Below are 26,627 nucleotides of genomic sequence, written 5' to 3'. Positions count from 1 at the left end.
TGCTAAGCCCCAACGTCTACTTTGGCATCGTTTCTAAAACAATGATGGTGACAACTTGAGAGTTTATATTCTAAGAGAAAGTCAATGGTTGCTGTCACTAGAAACAGATGTCAAAGGTTAAATACAGAACTATTATCAATAATGCCATACCCCTCATCATCATCTTTGTCTTGATCATGGTGGCACGTAAAAAGCACCATTCAAGCATGGTCAATGCCAGTCCCACCTGACTGGCTCCTGTGCTGGTGGCATGTAAAAAGCACCCACTACACTCTCAGACTGGTTAGCATTAGGAAGGGCATCCAGCCATAGAAACCCTACCAGATCCGATTGGAGCATTGTACAGCCTCCTGGCTTGCCAGTCCTCAGTAAAACCATCCAACCCATGCCAGCATGGAAAGCAGATGTTAAACAACAATGATGATGATGATTCACATCCTCATCAGTCTCAATATTAGTTTCTGTTTGTTAGATACACAGGTCTTGTGCTTTTAGAATACAAGTTTAGACATTCTTGCTTTTCTCAAGTGTATTGGTGATGCAGCTGCTGTGAAATACCTTAAATTAGGTGCACTCATGCAGCATACCAAAAACCTAGCTTTAGTTTATAGTTCATCATCATCATTGTCATCATTTTTTTCTCTCCTGATGATATGCATAACACATCGCTTTCAAATTAAATTAAATAGTTCAGTTTTATAAATGATACTTAATGCCAGTGAAACAGCTGTAAATTATGGACTCTGAAATTTATGCTTAATGTGTGTATGTCTGTGTGTGTGTGTGTGTATATATATATATATACACACACACACCATACATACATTTATATGTATATACAAACACACACATACAATCACTACGGGGATTTTCAAACCTCTTATAGGGATATTTATCCAAGATATATTCATTAATATATTAAATTTTGAATAGATAATTCTTAAATGAATATATGATATAGAATATCACAAGATATCAAACATTTTTATTGGGTTAGAAAACAGAGAGATCTAATGGTTACAAATTAATTTATGAATTAATCAACATATTAACCAACAATTGTTTCATTTCTCAAATAAGATTAAAATTCCGAAACGTATATTAAAAAATGCAAAATTATATTTTTGTATATGTTTTGTAATTCTAATCTTATTTGAGAAATGAAACAATTGTTGGTTAATATGTTGATTAATTAATAAATTAATTTGTATCCATTAGATCTCTGTTTTCTAACTCAATAATATATATATATAGCGCCATCTGCGACGTTCTTATTGTAAATACATCGCAGAATGCAAATTTACTGCGATATTCATTCAGAGATAATATCTCTTGTGGATATGTTGTGTTTAAAAACACAATATATATTAGAGACAGCCGTGAAAAGTAGTCATAAAAGTGTGGTGGTGATGGCAGTGATGTTGCTTGTCTGGCTGTTTCCACCCTCTTTCTTTTCCTCACTTTATCTGTCTCTCTAAACCCCTCCCTCTTTTTCTCTGTTTGTCCCTACGCATCTCAAGCCCCCCTCACCATCTTTCTCTCTCTTCCTCCCTCTAACTCGATCTCTAAATCGTCTCTATTTCCAGGCATAACTCTGTTTTTCTTTAATCTTTCTTTCTTTCTCTCTCTCTCTCTCTCTCTCTCACTCTCTCTCTCTCTCTCTCTCTCTCTCTCTCTCTCTCTCTCTCTCTCTCTCGTATTTATTCCGTCAATCACTGCTCCTCAGAAGACAAATGAAGTGAAACAACTACCACAGGGATTGAAAACCAAAGTGAATTATCAAAGACAGAATTAGACCAAAAATTTATTTACTTATTTAGATATATTTTGTTCACTTTATTTGAAATAGTCCGTCAGTTTTGTTGATTGGTATTGATTTTAGCATCATTCATGACTTTGTATGTTTGTATACAATAATAACGACAACAACAACAATAATCTTTTGTATATTAAAGCAGTTTGCTATAATTTCATACAGCTCTCCAATTTTGTAAAAGGTTCTGCTAGTGTTGTAATATGTGAGGGTTTTTTTCTTTTTCATTTTGTCTTTCTCTTTCTCCATCTCTTGCTTTTCTTTTTCTTTCTCTCTCATTCCCTTTTCTCACTCTTTCTGCATCTCTTTGCTTTTCTTTTCCCTCTTGCTTTTTCTTCACATTCCTCTCTCTCTCTTTCTCTCTTCTCCCCATCTTTCCTTCATTTACCCTCCCCCCTAACACTGTGCAGTTACTGTTTCACACCTGTCATTATCTGCAAACCAATTTCATAGTCTTCATATTATAATGGCATTCGGTCAGTTACAACGACAAGGGTTCCAGTTGATCCGATCAACAGAACAGCCTGCTCATGTAATCAACAGACACACATACCATTAATGTAGTTCTCAGGGAGATTCAGCATGATACAGAATGTGACATGGCTGGCCCCTTTCAATTTGCAGGTACAACTTATTTTTGCCAGGTGAGTGGATCTGGAGCAACATGAAATAACGTGTCTGGCTCAAGGACACAACATGCTTCTGGGAATTGAACTCACAATGGAGAGCTGAATACCCCAACCACAAAGCCATGTGCCTTCACTGTAGTTATATCATAACTAGCCTTGAAGCCACCATTCAGGTAGCATTCAGGTTAGCTCCTGCAGAAGGCACTTTTGAGGCCTTCGGCCCCACTATTGGGTCATTTCATGGCCCTCTATCATTGTGTAATGTAATGCCCAAACTTATTTCTGCAAATGTGCTAAGCACTGATGCTGATCATAGTTTAATCAATAAGTATAGGAGCGAGGTAAATCCAGTAAAAATTGGGCATCAGTGGGGCCCCATTTAAGCGGTCCTTCAGAAATTGAACCACCTTACGATACTCCCTGGGAGTTCATGGTATGAAATTCATTGTAATTGCTCCAATTTAGTTGCCAATGCCATGTATTTAGTTTACAATGCAGTAAAAAAAAGGGGTCAGTGGGCCCCCTATTAGGTGGCCCTTAAAAAAAATAGACCCCCTTAGGATATTCCCTGGGATAAGGAGAGTTGCTCCTCTGAGTTTTGTTTGTCCTTGCACCAATGGTTTAGGAGGAATTAACGAACATAAAATGGAAGGGACAGAAACATAACTCAAATTTATAACAGGCCATTGAAGCATATCAGCAATGCTCTGGAGAACAGAAGTTTAGAATACAAATTGTTATGAGGGATTAGAGTATTGTGTGACCCTTTACAGGGGTTACAGGGTCATTTACATACAAAGGATTCTCTTCATAAGTAAATATTACTCCTACTATAATGGTGTTGTTAGTCACTGAAGGTGTTTTCTTAATTTTTTTGATTCGTAAATAGGTGTAGGTGTGCCTGTGTGGTAAGAAGTCTGCTTCCCAACCACATGGTTCCAGGTTCCGTTCTACTGCATGGTACCTTGAGCAAGTTTTTTCTACTATAGCCTTCAGCCAACGAAAGCCTTGTGGGGGAATTTGCTAGACGAAAACTGAAAGAAGCCTATTTTGTGTGTATGTGTTGGTGTGTTTACATCCCTGTAACTTAGCAGCTCAACAAAAGAGACTGATAGAATACCAGGCTTTCAGAAATAAGGACTGGGGTTGATTCATTTGACTAAAATTCTTCGAGGCAGTGCCCCAGTATGGCCACAGTCTCATGGCTGAAAGAAGTCAAAGATAAAAGGTTACAGATCATCATCATCATTTAACATCCATTTTCCATGCTGTCATGGGTTGGATGGTTTGACAGGAGCTGGTAAACCAGAGAGCTCCACCAGGCCCCAGTTATCTGTTTTGGCATGGTTTCTATAGTTGGATGTCCTTCCTAATGCCAATTACTCTGCAGAGTGGTCTAGGTGCTTCTTACTTGGCACTGGCACCAGTGAGGTCAACAAGTAACTCACAAAGCAAGAATTATTGAATCTTGGTCGAATGACACAGATCCTTCACCACCACCACCACCATGTCCAGAGTAAAATCTTCCAAGCAAAGCCCAAATCTCTCCAAGCCATTGACTATAGGTGAAAATTAGACACATGAGAATAAACCAAAGTGTAGTGGCACTCTGTCGATTACAATGACGAGGATTCCAATTGATCCAATCAATGGAACAGCCTGCTTGTGTAAGTGGCTGAACACTCCACAGATACGTGTACCCTTAACGTAGTTCTCGGGGAGATTCAGCACGACACAGAGTGTGACAAGGCTGGCCCTTTGAAATACAGGTACAACAGAAACAGGAAGAAAGAGTGAGAGAAAGTTGTGGTGAAAGAGTACAGCAGAGTTCACCACCACCCCTGCCAGAGCCTTGTGGAGCTTTAGGTGTTTTCGCTTAATAAACACTCACAACACCTGGTCTAGAAATTGAAACTGCAATCCTACAACTGCAAATCCGCTGCCCTAACCACTAAGCCATTGCGCTCCACAAAGTGTAGTAGTAGTTCTACCTGAATAAACATTATAAACTTCTGACTCATCTATGACCTTCTTGTTAGAAATATAATTATTGTTATTAATATGATTCTTCTTTATTTTTGTCTCTTATACATTTTCAGCCTTATTTTGTCGTCGTCATCACTGTTTAACATCCGTTTTCCATGCTTGCATGGGTTGGACAGTTTGATTGAGGACTGGCAATCCAGGAGGCTGCATCAGGCTCCTTTCTGTTCTGGCAAGGTTTCTATAGCTGAATGCTCTTCCTAACACCAACTACTCCTAGAGTGGGTGATTTTATGTGCCACCGGCATAGGGGTCAGTCAGGCAGCACTAGAATCAACCACTCTCAAATGGTGCTTTTTACATGCCACCAGCATGAGAGCCAGTCAAGCAGCACTGGCATCGACCACACTTTTCGTGTGCCATTGGCATTGGCCACCGGCATGAGTGCCAGCCAGATGGCACTGACATTGGCCACAGCAATGATTTCACTTGACTCAACAGGTCTTCTCAAGCACAGCATATTGCCCGACAATTGAAGTGTACTTTTGAACAGGCCAGTTATGCGACACTGGCATCAACTGTGGCTACGATCTCATTTGGCTTGCCAGGTCTTCTCAAGCAAGCATATCTCCAAAGGTCTCGGTATATAACTTACAAATATATGTAAGTGAGCAATGTTATAATGTTGAACATTATAATTAGAGTAGCAAAAACACCTACTCCTCATCTCACTCCTCCTCCATCATACTTTCATATCCCCTGATACTATAACCTACTCAGTTGAGGTGTCTTATCTTGCAGATGATACCTGGTAACCTTACCAGTACTGGTACCACAAAAAAAACAAAAAACAAAAACCTCTGTAAAGTGATTTACAGTTTCTTTTCTTTAGGTGCTATGTCCAGAATGTAGGACATAGGTGATCGTGTCCTGCCACAATTTTCCGTTCTTTATTTTCTATAACACTTCCACTTCTTCCTGATGTTTAATGCCTCTTTCTTCCAGCCATTTCATCAAGTTTGATATCCATATCATCTTTTTCCTGCTTCTTTTCCCTTCAATCTTTCCAATCATCACTAAATTCTCCAGGCCCTCTTTCCTCATCACATGATCAAGAAATCTCTGTTGCTTGGCTCTTATCTCACAAAGCAGTTTCCTATTTTCCATAGCCTGAGTCATCACTTTTTCATTACACACTTTGTCTGTGCTGTCCTCAATACTCTCCTTAAGAACGACATTCCACAGCTCTCCAAGCACCTTCTCGTTCCTGATGTTATAGACTGTTATAATGTGATGTTATCCACAGTTAAAATGTGTGACCACTGTTCTGACTGTAGCTGTTGTATTTTCTCTAGTAGCCACGATACTTTCTTGGTATCAGATACAGTGTGTCTCTTCTCTACAGGAATGACAATACACCGCTTTGTCTATCATGCTATCGCTGATAGCTCTGCAAGACACGGAATTTGAACCGTTTACCTTGACTGTGGCTTGAACTTGACTATAACACGTAATTGACACTTAGCTCCAGCTGAGAACTCATATGACTCTACAACCGACTGACACATGACTCCCTGTACTGGTTGATGTCATCTCACTTTATAGTGGCTGGATCGTACCACTTGTCCCATAGGAGGGGTGTACCCTTTCCACTACAACATAGACCATGCCTCAATTCCATACATCAGCTCATGTTGAACCATCTAATCCATGCTAGCATGGGAAAAGGGACATTAATGATGATGATGATGATAACGACGAAATTTTATCAGTAAGAGGTTTCAGCATCTCCAATCTAGAGCAAGAGACCCCTCATGTTTCAAAGGCAATGTCATTATTCATCATCATCTGCTTTATCATGTTTTTATGGGGCAGATGAGAGTAGAGTTCTATATTTAAGAGATAAGGAATTATGTACATTATTTATATTTGACAGATATTTGTCCTCATCTTGTTTGTTGTTAACACAGCGTTTTGACTGATATACCCTCCAGCCTTCATTAGGTGTCTTGGGGAAATTTCGAACCAGGGTTCTCATTCCTAAGGTATTTTTCGATGTTGTTGTTATTATTATTATTATTATTATCACTATGCCATATGCTCCAGCTGGGTTCCTTCAGTTTTTGCCTAACAAGTCCACACATCCACTTGCAAGGCTTTGTTTGGCTCGCAGCTATAGGAGACAACACTTGCCCAAGGTGCTGCACAGTGGGTTTGAACCTGAAACCATGTGGTCGTTGGGAAATCAGGTACTCCTATATTATTTACTCATTTACTTGTTTCAGTCATTTGACTGTGGTCATGCTGGAGCCACCACATTTAGTCGAACGAATCATCTCCAGGACTTATTCTTTGTAAGCCTAGTACTTATTCTATTGGTCTCATTTGCCGAACCACTAAGTTACGGGGATGTAAACATGCCAACATTGGTTGTCAAGTGATGGGGTGGGGGGACAAGCCCAGACAAACACAAATATATGTATATGTATATACAATGGGCTTCTTTCAGTTTCCATCTACCAAATCCACTCACAAGGCATTCGTTTACCCAAGGTGCCATGCAGTGGGATTGAACCTGGAACCATGTGGTTGGGAAGCAAACTTCTTACCACACAGCCACGCCTACACCTACAAAAATATCATGAACAATATCTGGAGGGTTGGATCAAAACAATCCATAATTCTGTAATCCGTTTCATGTCTTTATTTCCTTTTATCCATATCATTTGTTAGTCTTCTATCTTAGACCAGCTAAGAAGGTCACATGTGAGCAAAAAGGCAATCAATGATTTCTGTAGGTTTGTTCTTTCTGTCTTTAATAGACATAAAGCAAGCTTTTCTTACTGAAAATCGTTTTTCACTATAATTACATGTTGCAATAAGTTGCTGCCTATCTGACATATGTTACAGAAACAAAGAGAAGGACAATATCTTGTGTTAGGTATTTGTTGCAAGAAGTGAGAGATGTTGTGGTTGTTTTGCATTGATCCATCGTCTTTTCATTAATTGCTCTATAAATAATTGGGTTGCTAATAGTCATCCGTCATGTAATCATCATTTGTCTTTCTTTTCACTTTTATCGGTCGTTGATCTGCACCCAGTACTCACTTTTTTTAAGCCTGATATTGATTCTATTAGCCTCTTCTGCCAAACCGCTAAGTTATGGGGATGTAAACAAACAAACAAACACCAGTTATCAAGAAGTGGTGGAGAGAGAGCACACACACACACACGACAGGCTTCCACACAGTTTCCATTTTCCAAATCCACTTGGATTTGGTCAGCCCCAAAGGACCCTTTGCCACACACAGTGGCTGTACAGTGAGACTGAACCCCAAACCACGTGGTTGCAAAATGATCTTCTTAACCACACAACCATACTTGCATCTATCTTTTATCTTTTTTCTGGTTTCAGTCATTGGACTGTGGTCATGCTGGGGCACCACCTTGAAGGGTTTTAGTCAAGCAAATCAACACCAGTATTTGACTTTTTTTTAAAGCCTGGTACTTGTTCTATCAATCTCTTTTGCTGAACTGCTAAGTTACAGGGGCATAAACACACTAACACCAATTGTTAAGCAGTGGGGAGGGACAAACACACACATACACAAACAGACTTCTTTCATTTTTCCATCTGCCAAAACCACTCACAGGGCTTTGGTCAGCTTGAGAGGCTATAATAGAAGAGACTTGCCCAAGGTGCCATGCAGTGGGATTGAAACAAGAACCATGTGGCTGGGAGCAAGCTTCTTATCACACAGCCGTGCCTGTGCTTATAATTTTTTATTTTTTCATAAACTTATTACTGCACTGCTTCCTTCACACACATGAAAATAAACATTTGAAGTAAGTTTTTGGTTTGTTATTCAAACAGCCTAATCTAAATTTAAGACATAGGTGTGTACAATCATATTTAACATGTTCATGTACACACAGATGTAGGAAAAAACTTACTGTGGAAATAGTCTCGACAGAAAATTCTCAGGACTGATTCAGTACCTGTAGCTGATGAAGTGTAATGAGGTAGAAACACGTCCTGTGGTCCGTTGATATTTCCATAGCACAGTAATGTATTTCACAAACATTGTGATGATGCAGCTGTGTAATTAATAAGTTCGCTTCCCAGCCATGTGGTTTTGAGTTCAGTCTCACTGTGTGGCTCCTTGGGCAAGTGTCTTCTATTTATAGACCTGGACTAACCAAAGTCTTTTAAGTGGATTTGGTAGACAGAAACTGGAAGGAGCTCACCATATATGTGTGTGTGTGTGTGTGAATGAATGTGCATGTGTTTGTGTCTCTTGTGGTAGTCGTAAATGAGTGTCACTGTTATACAAGCAGTATCATTCGTTTTCAATATTCTGCAAATGCATTTTCTGGTTTGGAGAAAATATTAACTTAGTTGGGAACAGGTGACAGTTGGTGACAGGCAGAGTATCCAGTTGTAGAAAATCTTGCTAAAGAAACTCTGTCCAACCCATGCAAGAATGGAAAAGCAGATGTTAAAATGATCATGGTCTTTGAGGAGAATTTCCCTCTCAGACAACAAAAGGTCTTCCCACCCCTGAGTCTACACAAACATATTAAATATGGTTTCACACACTTGTATTTCATTCAACTCTTTGTGCATGTCTGGTTAATAAATTTGAGATATTAAATAAAGTCCATATGCCAGGTGTGACTTGCAGTTTCTAGTCCGACAATTCTGGTCCAAAGTATGTTTAGATTCACACAATTATGTGTTTTTCATTTGTCACACATCTTGCTCTGTTTATGAATATATTTTTTTTTTATTATATATTATCTAAATATATTACGGAGATGTACTTGCATAGGAAGTGACCTGATCTGAGATCATATGCTGAAACAAAAACAATTGCAGCATGGAAGGTGTTTATAAGCCATTTAAAAACACACAAAAACTGTTAGATACACTTCAACATTTAAATTTAATTTGTCAAAATATTTTCGTCGCTTTGAGACCGCGATTTGTTCATGTTTTTAAATGGTTTATAAACACCTTCCATGCTGCAGTTGTATCTAAATATATTATATGTTGTAATTTATTATATTGTAGCTACCTAAGATTCTCAAAGTATCTGTCGTGAGATGTGATTCTTAATTATTCTAGAAACTTCCAAGAGAAACGCTAAGTTTCTTGAATAATTAAGTATCACATCTCATAACACAGATGCTTCGAGAAACTTAGGAAAGGGAGGTTACTCTATGATCTTTCTTTTAAGGGAAATCATTCAACTATTTAGCTGCTGCTACAATATCATCTCTCTCTCTCTCTCTCTCTGTTGTAGTCCCCCTCGGTCAGAGTATCTTAGTCTGGCAGGTGAACCTCCCTAGCACTGGTGTTCCAAAAAGAAAGGACCCAGTGCATTGTTGTAAAAGTTGCTGGCATTTGGAAGGACATCGAGCAGACCTTGGGGTGCAACAGGAACTTCTTTCATCTTTTATTTGTTTCAGTCATTAGACTGTGGCCATACTGGAGCACTGCCTTGAATAGATTTTAGTTGAACAAATCACCCCAGTACTTATCTCTTTTGCTGAACTGCTAATTTACAGGGATATAAACACACCTACAGTGGTTGTCAAGCTGTGGTAAGGGACAAACACAGACACAAAGACACATCATCATCATCATTTAATGTCTGTTGTCCATGCTGGCATGGGTTGGACGTTTTGACCAATGCTCGAAAGGAACTCGACCACTTTGCGTCTGTGAAGCCCAACGCTCAAAAGGTGCTCTTTATGTGTCACCAGCACAAGTGCCAGTTACGTGACACCAGCATCAGCCATGACTACAATTTCACTTGCCTTGACAAGTCTTCTCGAGCACAGCATATCGCCAAAGGTCTCAGTCACTAATCAATGCTTCTGTGAGGCCCAATGTTCGAAGATCATACCAGATCCACTCCCAAGGATTTGGTCGGCCTGAGGCTATAGTAGAAGACACTTGCCCAAGGTGTCGTGCAGTGGGACTGAAACCAGAACCATGTGGTTTGGAAGCAAAATTTTTTATGACCTTGCCTGTGCTTACGTTGAACTTGTTGAAACATCTGGCCAATGCCAACATGAAACAAATACATGAAATGATGATGATGATGATGGTGATGATGTGTTCAAGTTAACCTCCTTGTAATGTTCTGAACAAGTTATAGGCAGACATCAACTAATTTGTAAGTTAGTCTTGTTATAATATTTGCTTTAGCAACCAGTTTTTCGCTTCCCTGTAAAGAACCGTATAAAAGAGACAGCAAAATTTAAAAAATAAACTGAATTTTCTGGTGGTGCTAGTTTCTGTAATCTTCCCTATAACAACTTGCTGTATTTATAGTTCAATGAAGGATTCATAGGAATTTCAAAAGAAAATTTTCCACTATAACAACCAGCTGGTTATTTTCGTATAAAGAACCATAAAAAACAATTAATAGAAAAAAATGATTTTCACTGTTTGTTTTTGATTTCATTTACTTAGTTTTGTTTTGTTTCTGTTGGATTAGATTTTTTTTAATGTTCTGAATGCTTTTCTAAGCTTTCTAGGGTGAGTCATCTTTTAAAAATTCATTTTTAACTAAATTATTCCTAAATTTGTCATTAATTACAGATGATAATTCTGTTCGTTATGGTTTTAACATAAATTTATTAGAAACACACAAACACAAAGCGTATTATATAGACACTGTATATTCTAGCTGAGTTTTATAGGTTATTGCAGTTTCTAACTGGGTCATGATAACAGTGATGTGGTTGCAAACGAAACAGGAATGTGAAACACAGAAATTTAGGTGTGGTGCAGAGGACATAGAGATCATAACACACAAAATACATTACTACATGATATCCTTACATTCATGCGCACACGCATCTGTATCGATCTCAGTTACATTCACTCCCGCCTCTGCCTACTGTCTCCACCAATCACCTCCTTTCTGCACCTTCTCTCCTCTCCCTCTGCTACTCTCCCTCATTAACTCCTCACTTGCCTGCTGTCACCCTCAATACCCTTACATATCAGCTGCATTCCTCACCTATTCTCACCACACCCAATGCCCTTTCCCTCCATCCCCAACACATCCCTGCCTTTATCTTATCCTCCTGCTCACTCTCCTTTGTTTTCCAACTGGGGTATCCATGTGTCTACTCTACATATATCTGTCCCCTTAAATCCTTCTACTGGCAAAAAGACACACCCACTTAATACCACTTCTCCCACTTCCCAGTTGAGTGAGGTTTGTCATGCAAGGTACTTGGTGACCCTGTTGATTCTGGTGTCACATAAAAAGCACCCAGTACACTCTGTAAAGTGTTTGGCATTAGCAAGGGCATCCAGCTGTAGAAACAGATAACTGAACTTGGTGTGACTCTTGGCCTGTCAGCTGCTGTCAGATCATCCAACCCATGCCAACATGGAAAGCAGACTTTATATAATGATGATCAACATCTTTATCATCCTCATTTAACATCTGCTTTCCATGCTGGCATGGGTTGGATATTTTCAACAGGACCCAATGAGCCAAAGCATTGCATCATGCTCCACTGTCTGCTTTTGAAAATCTGCTTCAGGAATTCTATCTGACCCGTGCAAGCATGGAAAAGTGGACATCAAAATGATGGCAATTATGATGTATGTATGTGTGTGTGTGTGTGTGTGTGTGTGTATATATATATATATATATATATATATATATATATATATATATATATATATATACAGGGTGATTCAAAAGTCTCCATACATAGGACAAATTTATTCTTTTATAAGAAACAGTTTATTAGATCCCCTGATCTGACCCCTCTTGATTTCTATCTTTGGAAGCATTTGAAAGTCATGGTGTATCGCAGAAAGATAAAAGACATAAATCATTTGAAGGAACGCATCACCAATGCATTTGCACACGTATCACCAGATGTGCTATTACAAATTCACAATGAGTGGGGTAAACGTATTGCAATGTGTATTCAAAACAATGGTAACCATATAGAGCCTGTTAAATAAAAAAGAAACTTCTTATAAACTGTTTCTTATAAAAAGAGAACTTGTTCCTATGTATGGCGACTTTTGAATCATCCTGTATATGTATACACATACACACACTACTATGCATATACACAGGCATACACTAATATATATATATATCTACACATATTTCATGTGCAAGAGAGATGACTGCACTAGTATGGTCATGTGTTGTGTATGGTTGAGGACAGCTATGTGAAAAAGTGCCACACCCTATCAGTAGAACAAACCTGTGGAAGAGGAAGACCTGGGATGAGGTGGTGAAGCATGACCTTCGAACGTTGGGCCTCACCCAAAAGGCAATGACAAGTGACCGAGACCTTTAGAGATATGCTGTGCTTGAGAAGACCAGCAAGCCAAGTGAGGCTGTTGACGCAAGTGAAGTTGTTGTCGTGGCATGTAATAAGCACCACTCGAGCATGATCACTGCCAGTGCCACCTGACTGGCTCTCATGCTGGTGGCATGCTAAAAGCACCCACTACACTCTCGGTGTAGTTGGCATTAGGAAGGGCATCCAGCTGTAGAAACTTTGCCAGATCAGATTGGAGCCTGGTGCAGCCTTCTGGCTTGCCAGCCCTCAGTCAAACCATCCAACCCATGCTAGCATGGAAAGCAAACGTTACAAAACAATGATGATGATCATCATCATATATAAATACAAGGATGAAAAACATAACTCAACTCCAACAATATTGACTTTGTGCCTTTGACATCATCATCCTCATCATGTTGATGAAATAAAGAAACTTCTAGGACTAGGAACAAGCTAATCAACTTCTCTCTCAAAAATGTGTGTTCAAGCTTACAGTCCTGTAGAAGAAGGATGCAGTCAAGTCTTTAGATGGGACAGCACCAAGTGCCAGAACCTTTTGCAGGGAAAAGAGACGGGCGGTATAGCAATTTCCTGTCAACATTGGCTTTCAAGGATTCCCCACACAGTCTTTATGAGAATGCTTATGGCCATCAGAATAAGAGGAAGAGAGAGAAAAGATAGCAGTTGTGAGCAAAATGGGTAAGACAGCAGGAAGAGCCTTTTGCTGGTTATGGAGCAAGAGAGAGGAGCTAAGATGAAAGCCAAGAGGAGATGATGAGCAATGATTTTAGCCACCAATGGGAGAGTGTTATGGTTGAGGATCAGAACACTGATTGTTCATTGGACACTGTCTGATTACCTAAGTTCTTGGTTGAGGCTACATTTACCAAAGATGAATGAAAGAGAAGCATCTTTTTTTAGATACAATCATTCTTGTTTCTTTTATTGACCACAAGGTTCAAGACATTGGGGACAGTACATAGTGGCGATGAGCATGGCCGATGCCAGTACCTGCTGAGTGGCTCTTGTGCCGGTGGGATGTAAAAAGCACCATCCAAACATGATCAGTGCCAGGCCCACCTGACTGGCTCCTGTGCCAGTGGCATGTAAAAAGCACCCACTAGATTCTCGGAATGATTGGGGTTACGAAGAGCATCCAGCTGTAGAAACATTGCCAGATCAGATTGGAGCCTGGTGCAGTCGCTGGCTCTCCAGATCTCAGTCAAACCGTCCAACCCATGCCAGCATAGAAAATGGACGTTAAATGATGATGATAGAAGGAGGAAGGTCAGTTATAATAATAATCACAATAATAAATAACAATAACAACAGAATAATAAAAGGGGTCCAAAAATGAGCAGAGTGGGAGGAATCATAGAAAGGGATTCTAAGTATCCTATACACCCATGTAACAACTCCAGATTGTCAATACATCAAGTATATATACCATCTCTCAGTTCTCCAGCTCTTGCAGGCCATTCTGGAGCTGCAAAGTTTGAGTAAACTAATTTAGTCACACGAATTCCCCTATTCTGACTCATTTATTATTAAAATATAATAGAGAGTAGCACCTCTCTCCATTACTCTTCAAGAAGTTGATGGGGGTTTGATCTGAGACAGAAATCTCTGCCCTCAAACCTTTTGACTGCATCCACCACACTACTTTGTACACCATGTCACTAGCAACTGACTAAAGCTGAGTCAATCAGCTTTACCTTTCCTCTTCTAAAGTTTGCCTTGTGAGCAAAAGAATATCATTAGAATAGAGATAAGCTGTTGATAAGGTGAGTCATGACCTAGTCTCCCTCTCTGGGGTGAAAAGAGTTATCTTTTAATGTCCTTCACAACACTCACACAACATGAATTTCTCTCAACTAAATGTCACTAATTTATTCATTCTGCTAAAATACCCCCCACTTTAAATTTGTTTTTTTTATTTAACCCTATTCATACTGGCTTATTCACACTGCCCCTAGTTCTGCTATAAATTTTGTTTAAAGTAATCCAATTTGAATTTTTTGTTAAAATTTCATGATAACTAACACCAGCTTAATGATGACAGTTATTCCATTGTTATTTTCAAAATAATTGAAACCAGGTCAGTGTGCTTCAAAAGAAATCTGGTAACGAAAGGGTTAACCCTTATATTAACTTCCCAGAGATGTCCGTTGTTCTGTGACACAAATTTCCTCTTTTAAAGTGATCTAAATTAAATTCTTCCATGAAATTTATTTATTTTTATTTTTGTTCCAAACACCAGCTTAATTAATTACGACAGTAATTTTTCTAATTTCGTCAGTATTTTCAAAATAGTTGAAACAGTAGCAAAATTTTTCAACAGAATTTATGGTAACAAAAGGTTGGAAGACAGACATAAAATGAATGAAATTTATATTTCCTAGATATCTGTTGCTTGCCTTGCTTTCATGTAGGGAATGCCTCTGATTCTTCAGGTATTGATACCTGCAAAATGTATAGTGCTGTACATGTAGACCTTACATCATCATCATTTAATGTCGGTTTTCCATGTTAGCATAAGTTGGATGGTTTGATAAGGGCCAGCTAAGCAGAAGACTACACCAAGCTTCACTGTCTGTTTTGGCAGGGTCTTTATGGCTGGATGCCCTTTCTAACACCAACCCCTGCACAGAGTGGACTGAGTGGTTTTATGTGGACCAGCACAGAGGAGGAAATATAGATATGAGCAGAGGCAGAATGTTCAGTTGGTTCGGAATTGGATCAGTATATTTCAGGTGTACCCTGGGTACTAGCAGTTCATTTCTGAGTAATAAGCAATCTTTATTATTTTGTTATGTTGGGTGTTTGTAAGGTATATTCGTACTGTGTGTGTGTTTATGCGTATCATGGATGTTTATAGCATTGTTTAAGTTTGGGTTGTCCCTGATTAAGTCCAGCTACTAAGCTATATATGGCTATCATATGTCCACACCTTTTGCATCTCCAATCTGGAACTTTCATCTTGTCCCGAATATCAATCTACTGGAAGCTGTCCAGAGACATGCAACCAGACAAACACTTTCCATGACGTAAAAAGCACCATCCGGTCGTGACCGTTGCCAGCCTTGCCTGGCCTCCGTGTTGGTGGCACGTAAAAAGCAACATCCGCTCATGGCCATTTGCCAGCCTCGTCTGGCACCTGTGCCGGTGGTATGTAAAAAGCACCCACTACACTCATGGAGTGGTTGGCGTTAGGAAGAGCATCCAGCTGTAGAAACATTGCCAGATCAGACTGGGCCTGGTGCAGCCTTCTGGCTTCCCAGACCCCAGTTGCACCATCCAACCCATGCCAGCATGGAAAGCGGATGCTAAACAATGATGATGATGATGAAATGTCTTGCTTCTTTGGGCACCGATACACTGAAGTTTCAATATTTAGCAAATGACTTGGTAAAAGTCCACAAAATTATCCACCATCTTCCCAACAACAGTTTTGGCCACCTTTTCCAATTCTTTATCTTTACCAAACATAGAGACACATTAATAAAATCAAAAAACAGCACCACATCTAGGACTTTCAGAAACATTTTTATCACTCTCAGAATTATCAAAGCTTAGAATAAACTACCTGTGTTGGTTATGAACTGTTAGGACACTGCATTCCTTCCAAACTTCCATGCTTCCTGATGTGTCTCTCCATTCTTTCCTCTTTACTGTAGAGAATGCCTCTGATTTTCAGGTATAATGTATTGATACCTGGAAGATGTATAGTGCTGTACATGTGGACCTTACATCATCATTTACTGTTCCTGTGTTTTATTCTGTGTAGCTCTTTTAGCTCTTTCTTTAACTGGACTTATATGTCAAATAAATAACAGTTATGATGTATCTATTTAATATCTTAGTATGAAAGGAATGGAACTGATAAAGCACAGGCTACAAACCACCTTTTGTCATCTATACTAACTGCACACATGCTCAAAGCCTACTAACTTCCTACACTTGGATCCCTGGATCGTACTTATTACTATATAATTTCTTATATATAATATCAAGATTCAAGATTTCTTTGTTATGATTTCCTTATGCCAAGTGGTCTGACAGTATCCCTTTGAACCTGTCACCTCTCTCTATACTCACTGGTCCTTTTGTTGAGCACAATAACAACCATCGATTTACCATGATCCCTCAGTACTTAATGGCTATTGAATATTTTTTTTTTAATTCACCTAATTTCCCAAGGCCAGACTAGAACAATTTAATTAGTTATACGATCAACCTGAAACTGCATCAACAACAACAACAACAACATCCTGATCAACAAGAGACCTGTATACAATCATGTGACCTACTAAATAGCTGTTATTTTGCTCTCAAATCACAGCCCACCATCTTAGAAAAGAATAGTATTCCTAAAATGATGGATATTAGTGATTTGAACACTTCTAGTTAAGAGGGATGTGTGGTTAAGAAGCTTGCTTGGCAAGCACGTGGTTTCAGGTTCAGTCCTACTGCACAGCACCTTAGGTAAATGTCTTCTATTATAGCCCCAGGCAGACCAAAGCCTTGTGCATGGATTTGGTAGATAGAAACTGTGTGAAAGCTTGCTATATATATATATATATATATATATATATATATATATATTATATATATATATCATAATTATTGATTAATGTCTATTTTCCATGCTGGCATGTGTTGGACAGTTTGACTGAGGTCTGGAGAGCCAGCGGCTGCACTAGGCTCCATCTGGTCTGGCAGAGTTTCTACAGCTGGATGCCCTTCCTAATGCTAACCACTCCGAGAGTGTAGTGGATGCTTTTTATATGCTGCTGGCACAGGAGCCAGTACAGCAGACCTGGCAACAATCACATTTGGATGATACTTTTTATGTGCCACTTGCACAGGAGCCAGTCAGGGGGTACTCACATCGGTCACGATCAGTTGGTGCTTTTTATGTACCACTGGCAATGAACACTTTTGGATGGTGCTTTTTATGTGCCATCGGCACGGGAGCCAGTCAGGGGGCACTGGCTCCAGCTACGATATTGGATTTACTTGACTTAACGGGTCTTCTCAAGCATATCATATCGCCCGACGCATCAGGAGTATTCTTAACATGGCTGGACGTGTGTGGCTACGATCTCACTTTAATTGCCGGGTCTTCTCAATCACAGTATATCTCCAGAGGTCCTGGTCTCCTGCCATTGCCCAGTGTTCAAAGGTCATGCTTCACCTCTTCATCCCATGTCTTCCTGGGTTTACCTCTTCTATAGGTTCCTTATACAGTTAGGATGTGGCACTTCCTCAGAGAGAGAGAGAGAGAGAGAGAGAGCATCTGTGTGTGTATATGTCTTTGTTCCCCACTGCTGCTTGACAACCAGTGTTGGTTTGTTTACATCCCTTTGACTTAACAGTTTGGTAAAAGACACTGATGGACTAAGTATCAGGTTTTAAAAAGAAATAAGTACTGTGATCTGTTTGAAGGCTGTGCCCCAGCATGGCCCCAGTCCAATGACTGAAACAAGATAAATGATAGATTTACTCCATCAGGTCTAACTTGAGGCAAAACAACAACAACAATCAGCTGCACCAGCCAACCAGCAGTACCACAAGCCAACAAAGGAGTCTTGACTCAGTCACTTAACCTCCTAGAAATAGCTGCCAAATGCTCATCTATAAATAATGAGGTTATCAATTTGAAAAAATTATAATTTTTCTAAGAACTCATCTCAGATTTTTCAGCAGACTCTAATGTCCCATCAGTTTGACTGGACATACTTGAAGGGAGATATACTCTATTGTTGTAAAGGAACATATATGTACTCTTGTTGTGTGTACTCTTGTTGAATTAACTCATTTATATTATCGCTAGTTATTTTATCAATACTTGTTTTCTCATCTTCTCCTTCCTTACTGCTTCAAAACACATCATTAGCCTCCATCCGATTTGAAGTCAAGAGTTATGAGCTGAGCCGTCAAACAAGTTTTACTTTCTCTATTTCTCTCTTCCATCTCAATGCATTTGGCTCTGTTTTGTTTATAACTCACATCAAATCACCTTATCAACTGCTATTTATATTGATTCTTTTTTGATATTTTCCAGGTATCCACAAATAAAACTCGCTACATCATCGGAGCCATTCTAGCAGAAAATGGTGCCTTACCCAATGAGCAGCTGAAAACCACTTTAAAAGAGAAAGGCTATACTATAGCTCGGTTCCCAGAAGTGAGTCATGCTGTGAAAACAATGTTTCCTTTCAAATGTACCCTATCAATATTCATTGCACTCATCAGAGTCTACCCACAGTTAGGAAGCTATCTAAAGGTAGGTTTCTCTTTTCTTGTTGTTTTTTTTCCCTTTTTCCCCTCCAGTCTGTCTTTTAACAGATTGAGAGCATTGGTCATGTAATTTAAGAAGTTCACTTTCCAGTCAGAGGGGTTCTTGGCTCAATTTTGCTGCATGCCGTCCAAGCAAGTGTCAGCTGTATCCCCTGGTCAACTTAGACTTTGTCAATAAAATTAGGTGGGCAAACAAGTACAGTAGCCATCCATGTATGATACTTGCAGTCAGCCACATGTTCAGACAAGAATTTGTTGTTTCTCTTAAAGTAATAAACATCTGCTGACATTGTGAATACCTGCCTAGCTGATTAAAAATCTGGTTCATGCAATTGAAACAGTATTTAATTAAAATAACCATCTGTGTATCATACTTAATGTATATATACTGTAAATAGGTCAGTTACTGCTTGTACTTGTTCTGAGATAACATCTCTTATGGATGTGCAATGTTAAAAAATGCAAATTAATATGAGGGAGATGAAAATCAGTAGCAGCCACCAAGAATGCCAGATGCATTTCAGCCCTTTTGAGCCTTTTAAATGGTGTTTACCTACAGCTGGCCTCATGCTTGGTCAAGAATTTGTTGCATCTGATTTAGGGAAAAACAAATAAAACATTCACCAGATTGCAAGTCCAGTCCATCAGTTGGTCTGTACTTGTAATCCCCCCCTCACTTTCCCCAGTCTTGCACACACACACACACACACACACTGTCATACTGTGCCCACCTGATAATTACATTAAAACTACAGATTTCTGTAGAATTGTCAACATCTTACACCCGTCACCATTTCAACATATACTTTTCCATGTTTGCATGGATCAGACAGAATTTGTCGAGACAGGATTTTCTGATGCAAGGTAATATTTTCCACCAGTTTTTTTTTTCTTGTAACCATGGACAACACAGTGGCCAGACATGTCTTTATGGAAGATTGCAAACAAATGATATCACTTGTATGATGATGATGTTAGTTAGCAACAATTAGCAGACAGTGTTAAGACAGACACAAACACTCACCCACATACATGCATAGGAATGATTGGCTTTTTTCCGTTTCCTTCTTCCAAATCAATTCACAAGGCTTTGGTCAGCCTTGGGTTGTAGTAAAAAACACTTGTTCAAGGTGCCATACCATGGGACTGAACCCAAAGCACATGCTTTGAAAGTGATCTTCTTAACCACACAGCCATGTCTATCTGTAATTCTGTTGCTCAAACAGACGGAACCTCCAGATCCAATCACATTTAAAAGAATTATTTGATTTCTTGCTTAAGAAAGAAGTGGAATGAGAGTGTGTGATATTCATGCTTTTGTTGAGAGAATCAAAACCTGAAAAGGATCTGATGAGCCAGAGGACTGCATTGAGCTCCACTCTGCTTTGACATAGTTTCTATGGCTGGGTGCCCTTCCAGCCACTTTACAGAGTGCACTGGGTGCTTTCTATTGACACCAGCACCAGTGGGGTCACCAAGTAATCTGCAAGACAAACATCCTTCAGGTAAAAGGGGGAGAGTTATTGAGGGAGGTGGCTTTGTGCTAGATGATGAGATGCTAAACTATTACAAAGGGATAGGAACTAGTGTCTTGTAGAGGAAATACATAGCTACCATGTGTGTGTGATTCTATGCTATCATATTTCGGGTTTCAAAAAATTTTTCTGACTCTGAAGAGAAAGCCTAGCTTAAAGATTGCAGTTTTAGCAAAGTTATTTGTGTTAAATTATATCTCATCATCATCACCATTTAACATACATTTTCCATGTTGTCAGGGTTTGGATGGTTTGACAGGAGCTGGCTCCAATTGTCTGTTTTGGCAAGGTTTCTATGGTTGAAATACCCTTTCTAATGCCAACCACTTTGCAGAGCGTGATGGTTGCTTTTATTATGGCAACCAGCACAGGTGCTTTTTACATGCTCCCAGCATGGATGCTTTTTACGTGGCACCAAATATATATATATATATATATATATATATATATATATATATATATATATATATATATATACGTACATATATATATATATACCCTTTTTCCAAGAAATCTAATGCTTGTAGCTTAGTTTTTCCTTGGGGCTGGCCAGATTGGAGCAATCTCAAGATTAATCAGCTGAAATTGTGAGGATGATCTGGTTCTTGAGTGAAGAGGCTTCGAATGACCCGTCCATGTTTTTTGTATCATCTATTTGAATGTTTTGAGTTCTTGTCACATTTTGTATTTTTTATTTATATATATATCATATTTATTATGTACAGTTGCCAAGAATGAGATATCAAAGATTGTGAGGCCTAGCATTTGTGAGTTTGATGGTTTTAATTGCATTTTGTTGATGATTAAAGGGGCTGAGGTACAGGTAAGCTATCAGATCCTCTGGGAATGTTAATCAGAACAGATCAGCATCTATTAAATGTCCATCAGTGCTTAGAAGCTATTTCCCTTTTTACATTGCATTCCTTATGCAGGTTACAGCTGACCAATTCCTTAGCAGGCATTTTATTGTATAATTGGATAGTAATCTTAATTCTATGTGATCTCAGTTCATTTAGCTGTTTGGATACCAGTGATAGAACAGGTTTATGTCATACCCAAGGATAAAACATCTTTCATTTGCTTAAAACTATCCAGCAGCCAGAGCTAAGAACTAGCTCTTGCATGTTATTTTGCATTCGAAAAGTATTTATGGTTTTATATGTCCTTTACTGCCATACCCAACCCTCCCAGCTGAGAGGTCTTTTTTGTCTTGAAGTGCCAGTACCACATAAAATGCACTTGTGCTGGTGCTATGTAAACACACCCATGCCGGTGGCACATAAAATGCACTCAGTACACTCTGTAAAATGATTGGCATTAGGAAGGGCATTTAGCTGTAGAAACCAGGCCAAAACAGACAATTGGAGTCTGGCCAGCTCCTGTCAAACCGTCCAACCCATACCAGCATGGAAAACAGACATTAAACAATCGTGATGGTATATATATATATTACTAATATTTAGGAGAAGCCAACAGTTTCAAGAATTTACACTTACCAAACTACTTACAAAACTAGTTACATATCTACAATCAGTAACTAGTTATATGAAACTCTTGGTCTTTGAATCACTCTCTTGCTTCTGCTAAATATTACTAAAATATATATATATATATATATATATCCCACCCATGCTAGCAGGGAAGGCGGATGTTAAACAATGAGATAGATAGATAGGTCACCTAGATTGTACTCTTTGGCTCCTCACTGAAATATATTTTTGTTGTCTTTGCTCTGACGAACTTTCCGGTCCACTGTCTTCTGTCAAGGCTTTTAAACATGTTGCCTGCTTATCTTCCCAGGCATATCATTTATCCATTGAGCTTCCTGTTAGTCATAAGTCTTTTCTATTGAAACAGCTTCTTTCCTCAAACTGCTCCTCTCTGTTGCTTGCTGCCATCGTTTTGTTCTCCTCTGGTTTATCATAATCAATCCTTTGAGCTTTCTGTCACTTGATTTCTTTTGAATCTGTAGGCCCCTTATTTTCCTCAAGCCTTCTTTGAAAATATATGTTTCATCATCATCATCATCATGTCTTTCATGCGAGCAAGGGTTGGATGTTTCAACAAGATCCAATGAATGAGAGGACTGTCTTGAACTCTAGGTGTCTGTTTTAGCATGGTTTCTATGGCTAGGTGCCCTTCCTGATACCAACCACTTTACAGAGTGAATTGAGTGCTTTTGTTGTGGCACCAAAACCTACGAGGTCACCAAGTGAACTCGCAAGACAAGACTCCTCAGCTGAGGGAGGTGGCTTTGTGCCCTGATGTTGAGAAGTATGATAGAGAGACAAGAACGGAGGGGGGAGGTCTGGCTGGAGAGAAGATACATAGCTACCTATGAGTGGGTGGGTGGGGGTGTGAATAAATACACGCACAGATGCACCTTCCAGCTGTCTCTGTCATAGTCTGGAGACCTACATGCTTATATAGAATCAGCAATGTGTCAAGCAGAGGTAGGGCAAAGAAGACCTTAGAAGAATGAGTCCAGACAGGTAGAGAAGGTAACACCAGAAGGTGATGGGGGATAGTATGGCAAACTCTTTGAACCAATACCAAGAATGCCTCTTGGGAATAAAGCTGATGATAACATAAAAGATGACTTTGAAAATCCTGATGTGATGGAGTGGAATGTTTTTTATCTTTCCTTTGTTGATAAAAATAAATACCAGTAATATACTGGAATCTATCCAATTAACTCTCACCATTCTCTATAAATACGTGGCTTTGTGCCAATGTTAGAAATTAGTTTTTTACATTAATAATTACAAATATCTGAAATTGTAAACTTATCCAACTCTTATTGCCAGAATATTAAGATGCTGGCATGGCTGTGTGATAAGAAGCTTACTTTCCTACCACATGGTTCTGGGTTCAGTCCCACTGCATGGCACCTTGGGCAAGCATCTTCTACTATAGCCCCAGGCTGACCAAAGCCTTCTGGGTGGATTTAGTAGTCCGAAATTGAAAGAAGCCTGGTGGGTGGGTGTGTGTGTATGTCTCTCACCACTGTTTGACACCTGGTGTTGGTGTGTTTACATCCCTGTAACTTAGTGGTTCAGCAAAACAAACTGACAGAATAAGTATGAGGCTTTAAAAATAATATGTACTGGGATCAATTTGTTTGGTGCCCCAGCATGGCCATAGTCTAATGACTAAAACAAGTAAAAGATAAAAAAAAGATGGGATAAATATATAAATTAATTAAAAACCAGTGAAACAGAGAGATTGTGTTTTCACTGATTTTTATATTCAAACCTTGATGTTGGCATTGTGTTGTGGCCTTGGACAAGACACTTGACTCTATTTGGCGCTCGAGTTGTTTTGTTGGCTGACAAAAATAAATAAACAAAAGTAGCCATGTCTGTTCCACTTGATAATAAATTTTGGCAGTAAAACACCTCTTGAAGAATGTAATGTCTGAGACTGCAGGCTCTTCCTCTACTGCTGTCTTACCAATCTCAATATAGACAGGAAGACATGATGAAACAGATAATCATTATAACAACAAGGCAGACAGGGGGAAAAGGAGGAGAAGGGTGCTGTGGTGAGAGGTTTCGTTGGATTAGACACAAAGCCACCTTGTATAGTTTTGTCTGCTGGACATTTCATTTAATCCCAGTAAGATGGAACCATTGACTCCAATTATAGTATCGTTGTCATCATCATCAGTAACAAGGATAATAGTTTCTCCATAAATTTTGGTGAAGCATCCAGTAGAACTTACTTTATTGAGCATCCTTCTCCTCTCCCCACCCCCTTGTGCCTCTGGTAAATGTGATTAAAATAATTATTTCTTTATTACTCACAAGGGGATAATGTAGAGGGAACAAACAAGGACAGACAAAGGGATTAAGTCAATTACATTGACCCCAGTGCATAACTGGTACTTATTTAATTGACCCCAAAAGGATGAAGGGCAAAGTCGACCTTGGTGGAATTTGAACTCAGAGCATAACAGCAGACGAAATACCACTAAGCATTTCGCGCAAAATAATAGCAAAAGTTGATTTGGTAGTTACATGAGATCTATTAACTTAAATATGAACTAATTAAGTGTGGGGGAGTGGTGGTGAGGAATTGCGCATGAAAAATATTGCTTTATTTGGAAACAGGTGAGGGTTAGTGACAGGAAGGGCATCCAGCCATAGAAAATCTGCTTCAACAAATTCTGTCTGACCCATGCAAGCACGGAAAAGTGGACATTAAATGATAATGATGACTAACATGATAAGATGGGCGTATGGTGAAATGGTTAAGAGCATGGGCTACTAATCCCAAGATTCCGAGTTCAATTCCAGGCAGTGACCTGAATAATAATAATAATTAATAATATCAAAAAATACCTTAGGAATGAGAACCCAGGTTTAAAATTTCTCCAAGACACCTGATGAAGGCTGGAGGGTATATCAGCCAAAACATGTTAACAACAAACAAGATGAGGACAAATATCCGTCAAATGTAAATAATGTAAATATGAAAAGACTGATGGCATATTCAATATTATTTCAGTGGATTTTAACCCTTTTGTTGAAATACATTGTTTTTCCTCTTCCTTGTCATTTAATGTCTGTCTTTCATGCTTGTATTGGACCTGACAATACAAAGGACTGCATCAAAGCTCTAGTATCTGCTTTGGCATTGTATCTATTGTTAGATGCCAACCAATTTACAGAGGGTACTGGGTGCATTTTTCATGGCTCCCACACCAATGAGGTCACAAGTAACTCACAAGACAAGACCCAATACTCCAGGTGGACAGTAGTATTGAGGTGGCTTTATGCCAAGTATAAAGAGGCAAAAGTATGATGGAGCAGAAACCGGTATCTTGCAATAAAGGAGATACATGGCTACCCCAGTATTTTATTTTTAATTATGAAAGGAATGAATTTACTGAAATAATTTTGTCTGCATTGACCCTTTTGACATTCACATTACTCTGTCAAAATAATAATGCTTATTTTTTCACGTTTTCAATTAATCATACATTATTTCATTTCAATGATGTCATCATCCTTATCCTCATCATCGTTTAATATCCACTTTCCATGCTGGCATGGGTTGGACGGTTTGACTGAAAACTGGTAAGCTGGGAGAGTTGCACCAGGCTCCAATCTGTTCTGGCAAGATAGCTACAGCTGGAGGCCCTTCCTAATGCCAGCCACTCCATGAGTGTAGAGGGTGCTTTTTACATGTCACCAGCACTGGCATCACCCACACTCGAATGGTGTTTTCTTACGTGCCACCGGCACGGGTACCAGTCGGGCAGCACTGGCATTGACCACACTCATATGGCACTTTTTACATGCCACTATAACTGGCATCAGCCACATTCAAATGGTGCTTTTTATGTGGCACTGGCATCGGCCACGACAATGACTTCACTTGACTCAACAGGTCTTCTCAAGCGTAATGTGATTGTATATTTTATGAACAGCATTGTAGGATAGGTGTAAAAGGTTTGATTAGGTCAGTTTGAACTCAAAACAGATAGAATATTTAGGCTGGATGTGGCCAGATTAAATGCTAAACGGATAAGCTGGTGTTTGTGATTATGAAATTGCAATGAAAGGCTTTAATTTCGATCACTTTAACATTTTGGTGTTTGGATTACTCTGTCAAATGGAATGCTTATTTATTCATACCCTAAAAATAAGCATCATTGAAATCTCAAAGGTACGAGAAAATTGAAAGCAGTAACATTGTAGGATAGGTGTGAGTGGCAGGATCTGGTTGGTTTGAGCATAAAACATGTAGAATATTTTCTTCAGTTTAAATGCTTAGTAGTTAAAATAGGAAGAAAGATGAATAATAGAACCATGTCTTTAGTGGCTTGCTATTCAGAAGGGTTAAAACTGTAAAATTTTACTTTATAACTGGAGGGAAAATTCCTTAAAAGAATTGGATTGAAATATTTGTCATTTTTTTTTTTTCATGACACAGATACACAGAGGTTGTTCTAAAAATAAGGAAATTCATTTGGTTGTAAACTAGCAGCAGGCATGTTGTAAGCTTCTTCTGGTTCCT

The 26,627-nt window shown here is 39.0% G+C and overlaps 1 protein-coding gene across 2 annotated transcripts in view; it reads left to right on the top strand.

The window, feature by feature from the left end:
* Positions 1-26,627, top strand: part of LOC115213465 (testis-expressed protein 264) — a 79,057-nt gene that overhangs the window by 36,219 nt on the left and 16,211 nt on the right. For both annotated transcript variants that reach the window (XM_036503946.1, XM_029782448.2), the window contains exon 2: positions 18,833-19,054. In XM_036503946.1, coding sequence (XP_036359839.1) covers positions 18,833-19,054 — 222 coding nt within the window. The remainder of the gene's footprint in view (positions 1-18,832; positions 19,055-26,627) is intronic.

This window comes from Octopus sinensis, linkage group LG6 (assembly GCF_006345805.1).
Source record: "Octopus sinensis linkage group LG6, ASM634580v1, whole genome shotgun sequence".
NCBI lineage: Eukaryota > Metazoa > Mollusca > Cephalopoda > Octopoda > Octopodidae > Octopus > Octopus sinensis.
Note: the sequence above shows the minus strand (reverse complement) of the source record. Positions and strands in the feature narration are given on the sequence as shown.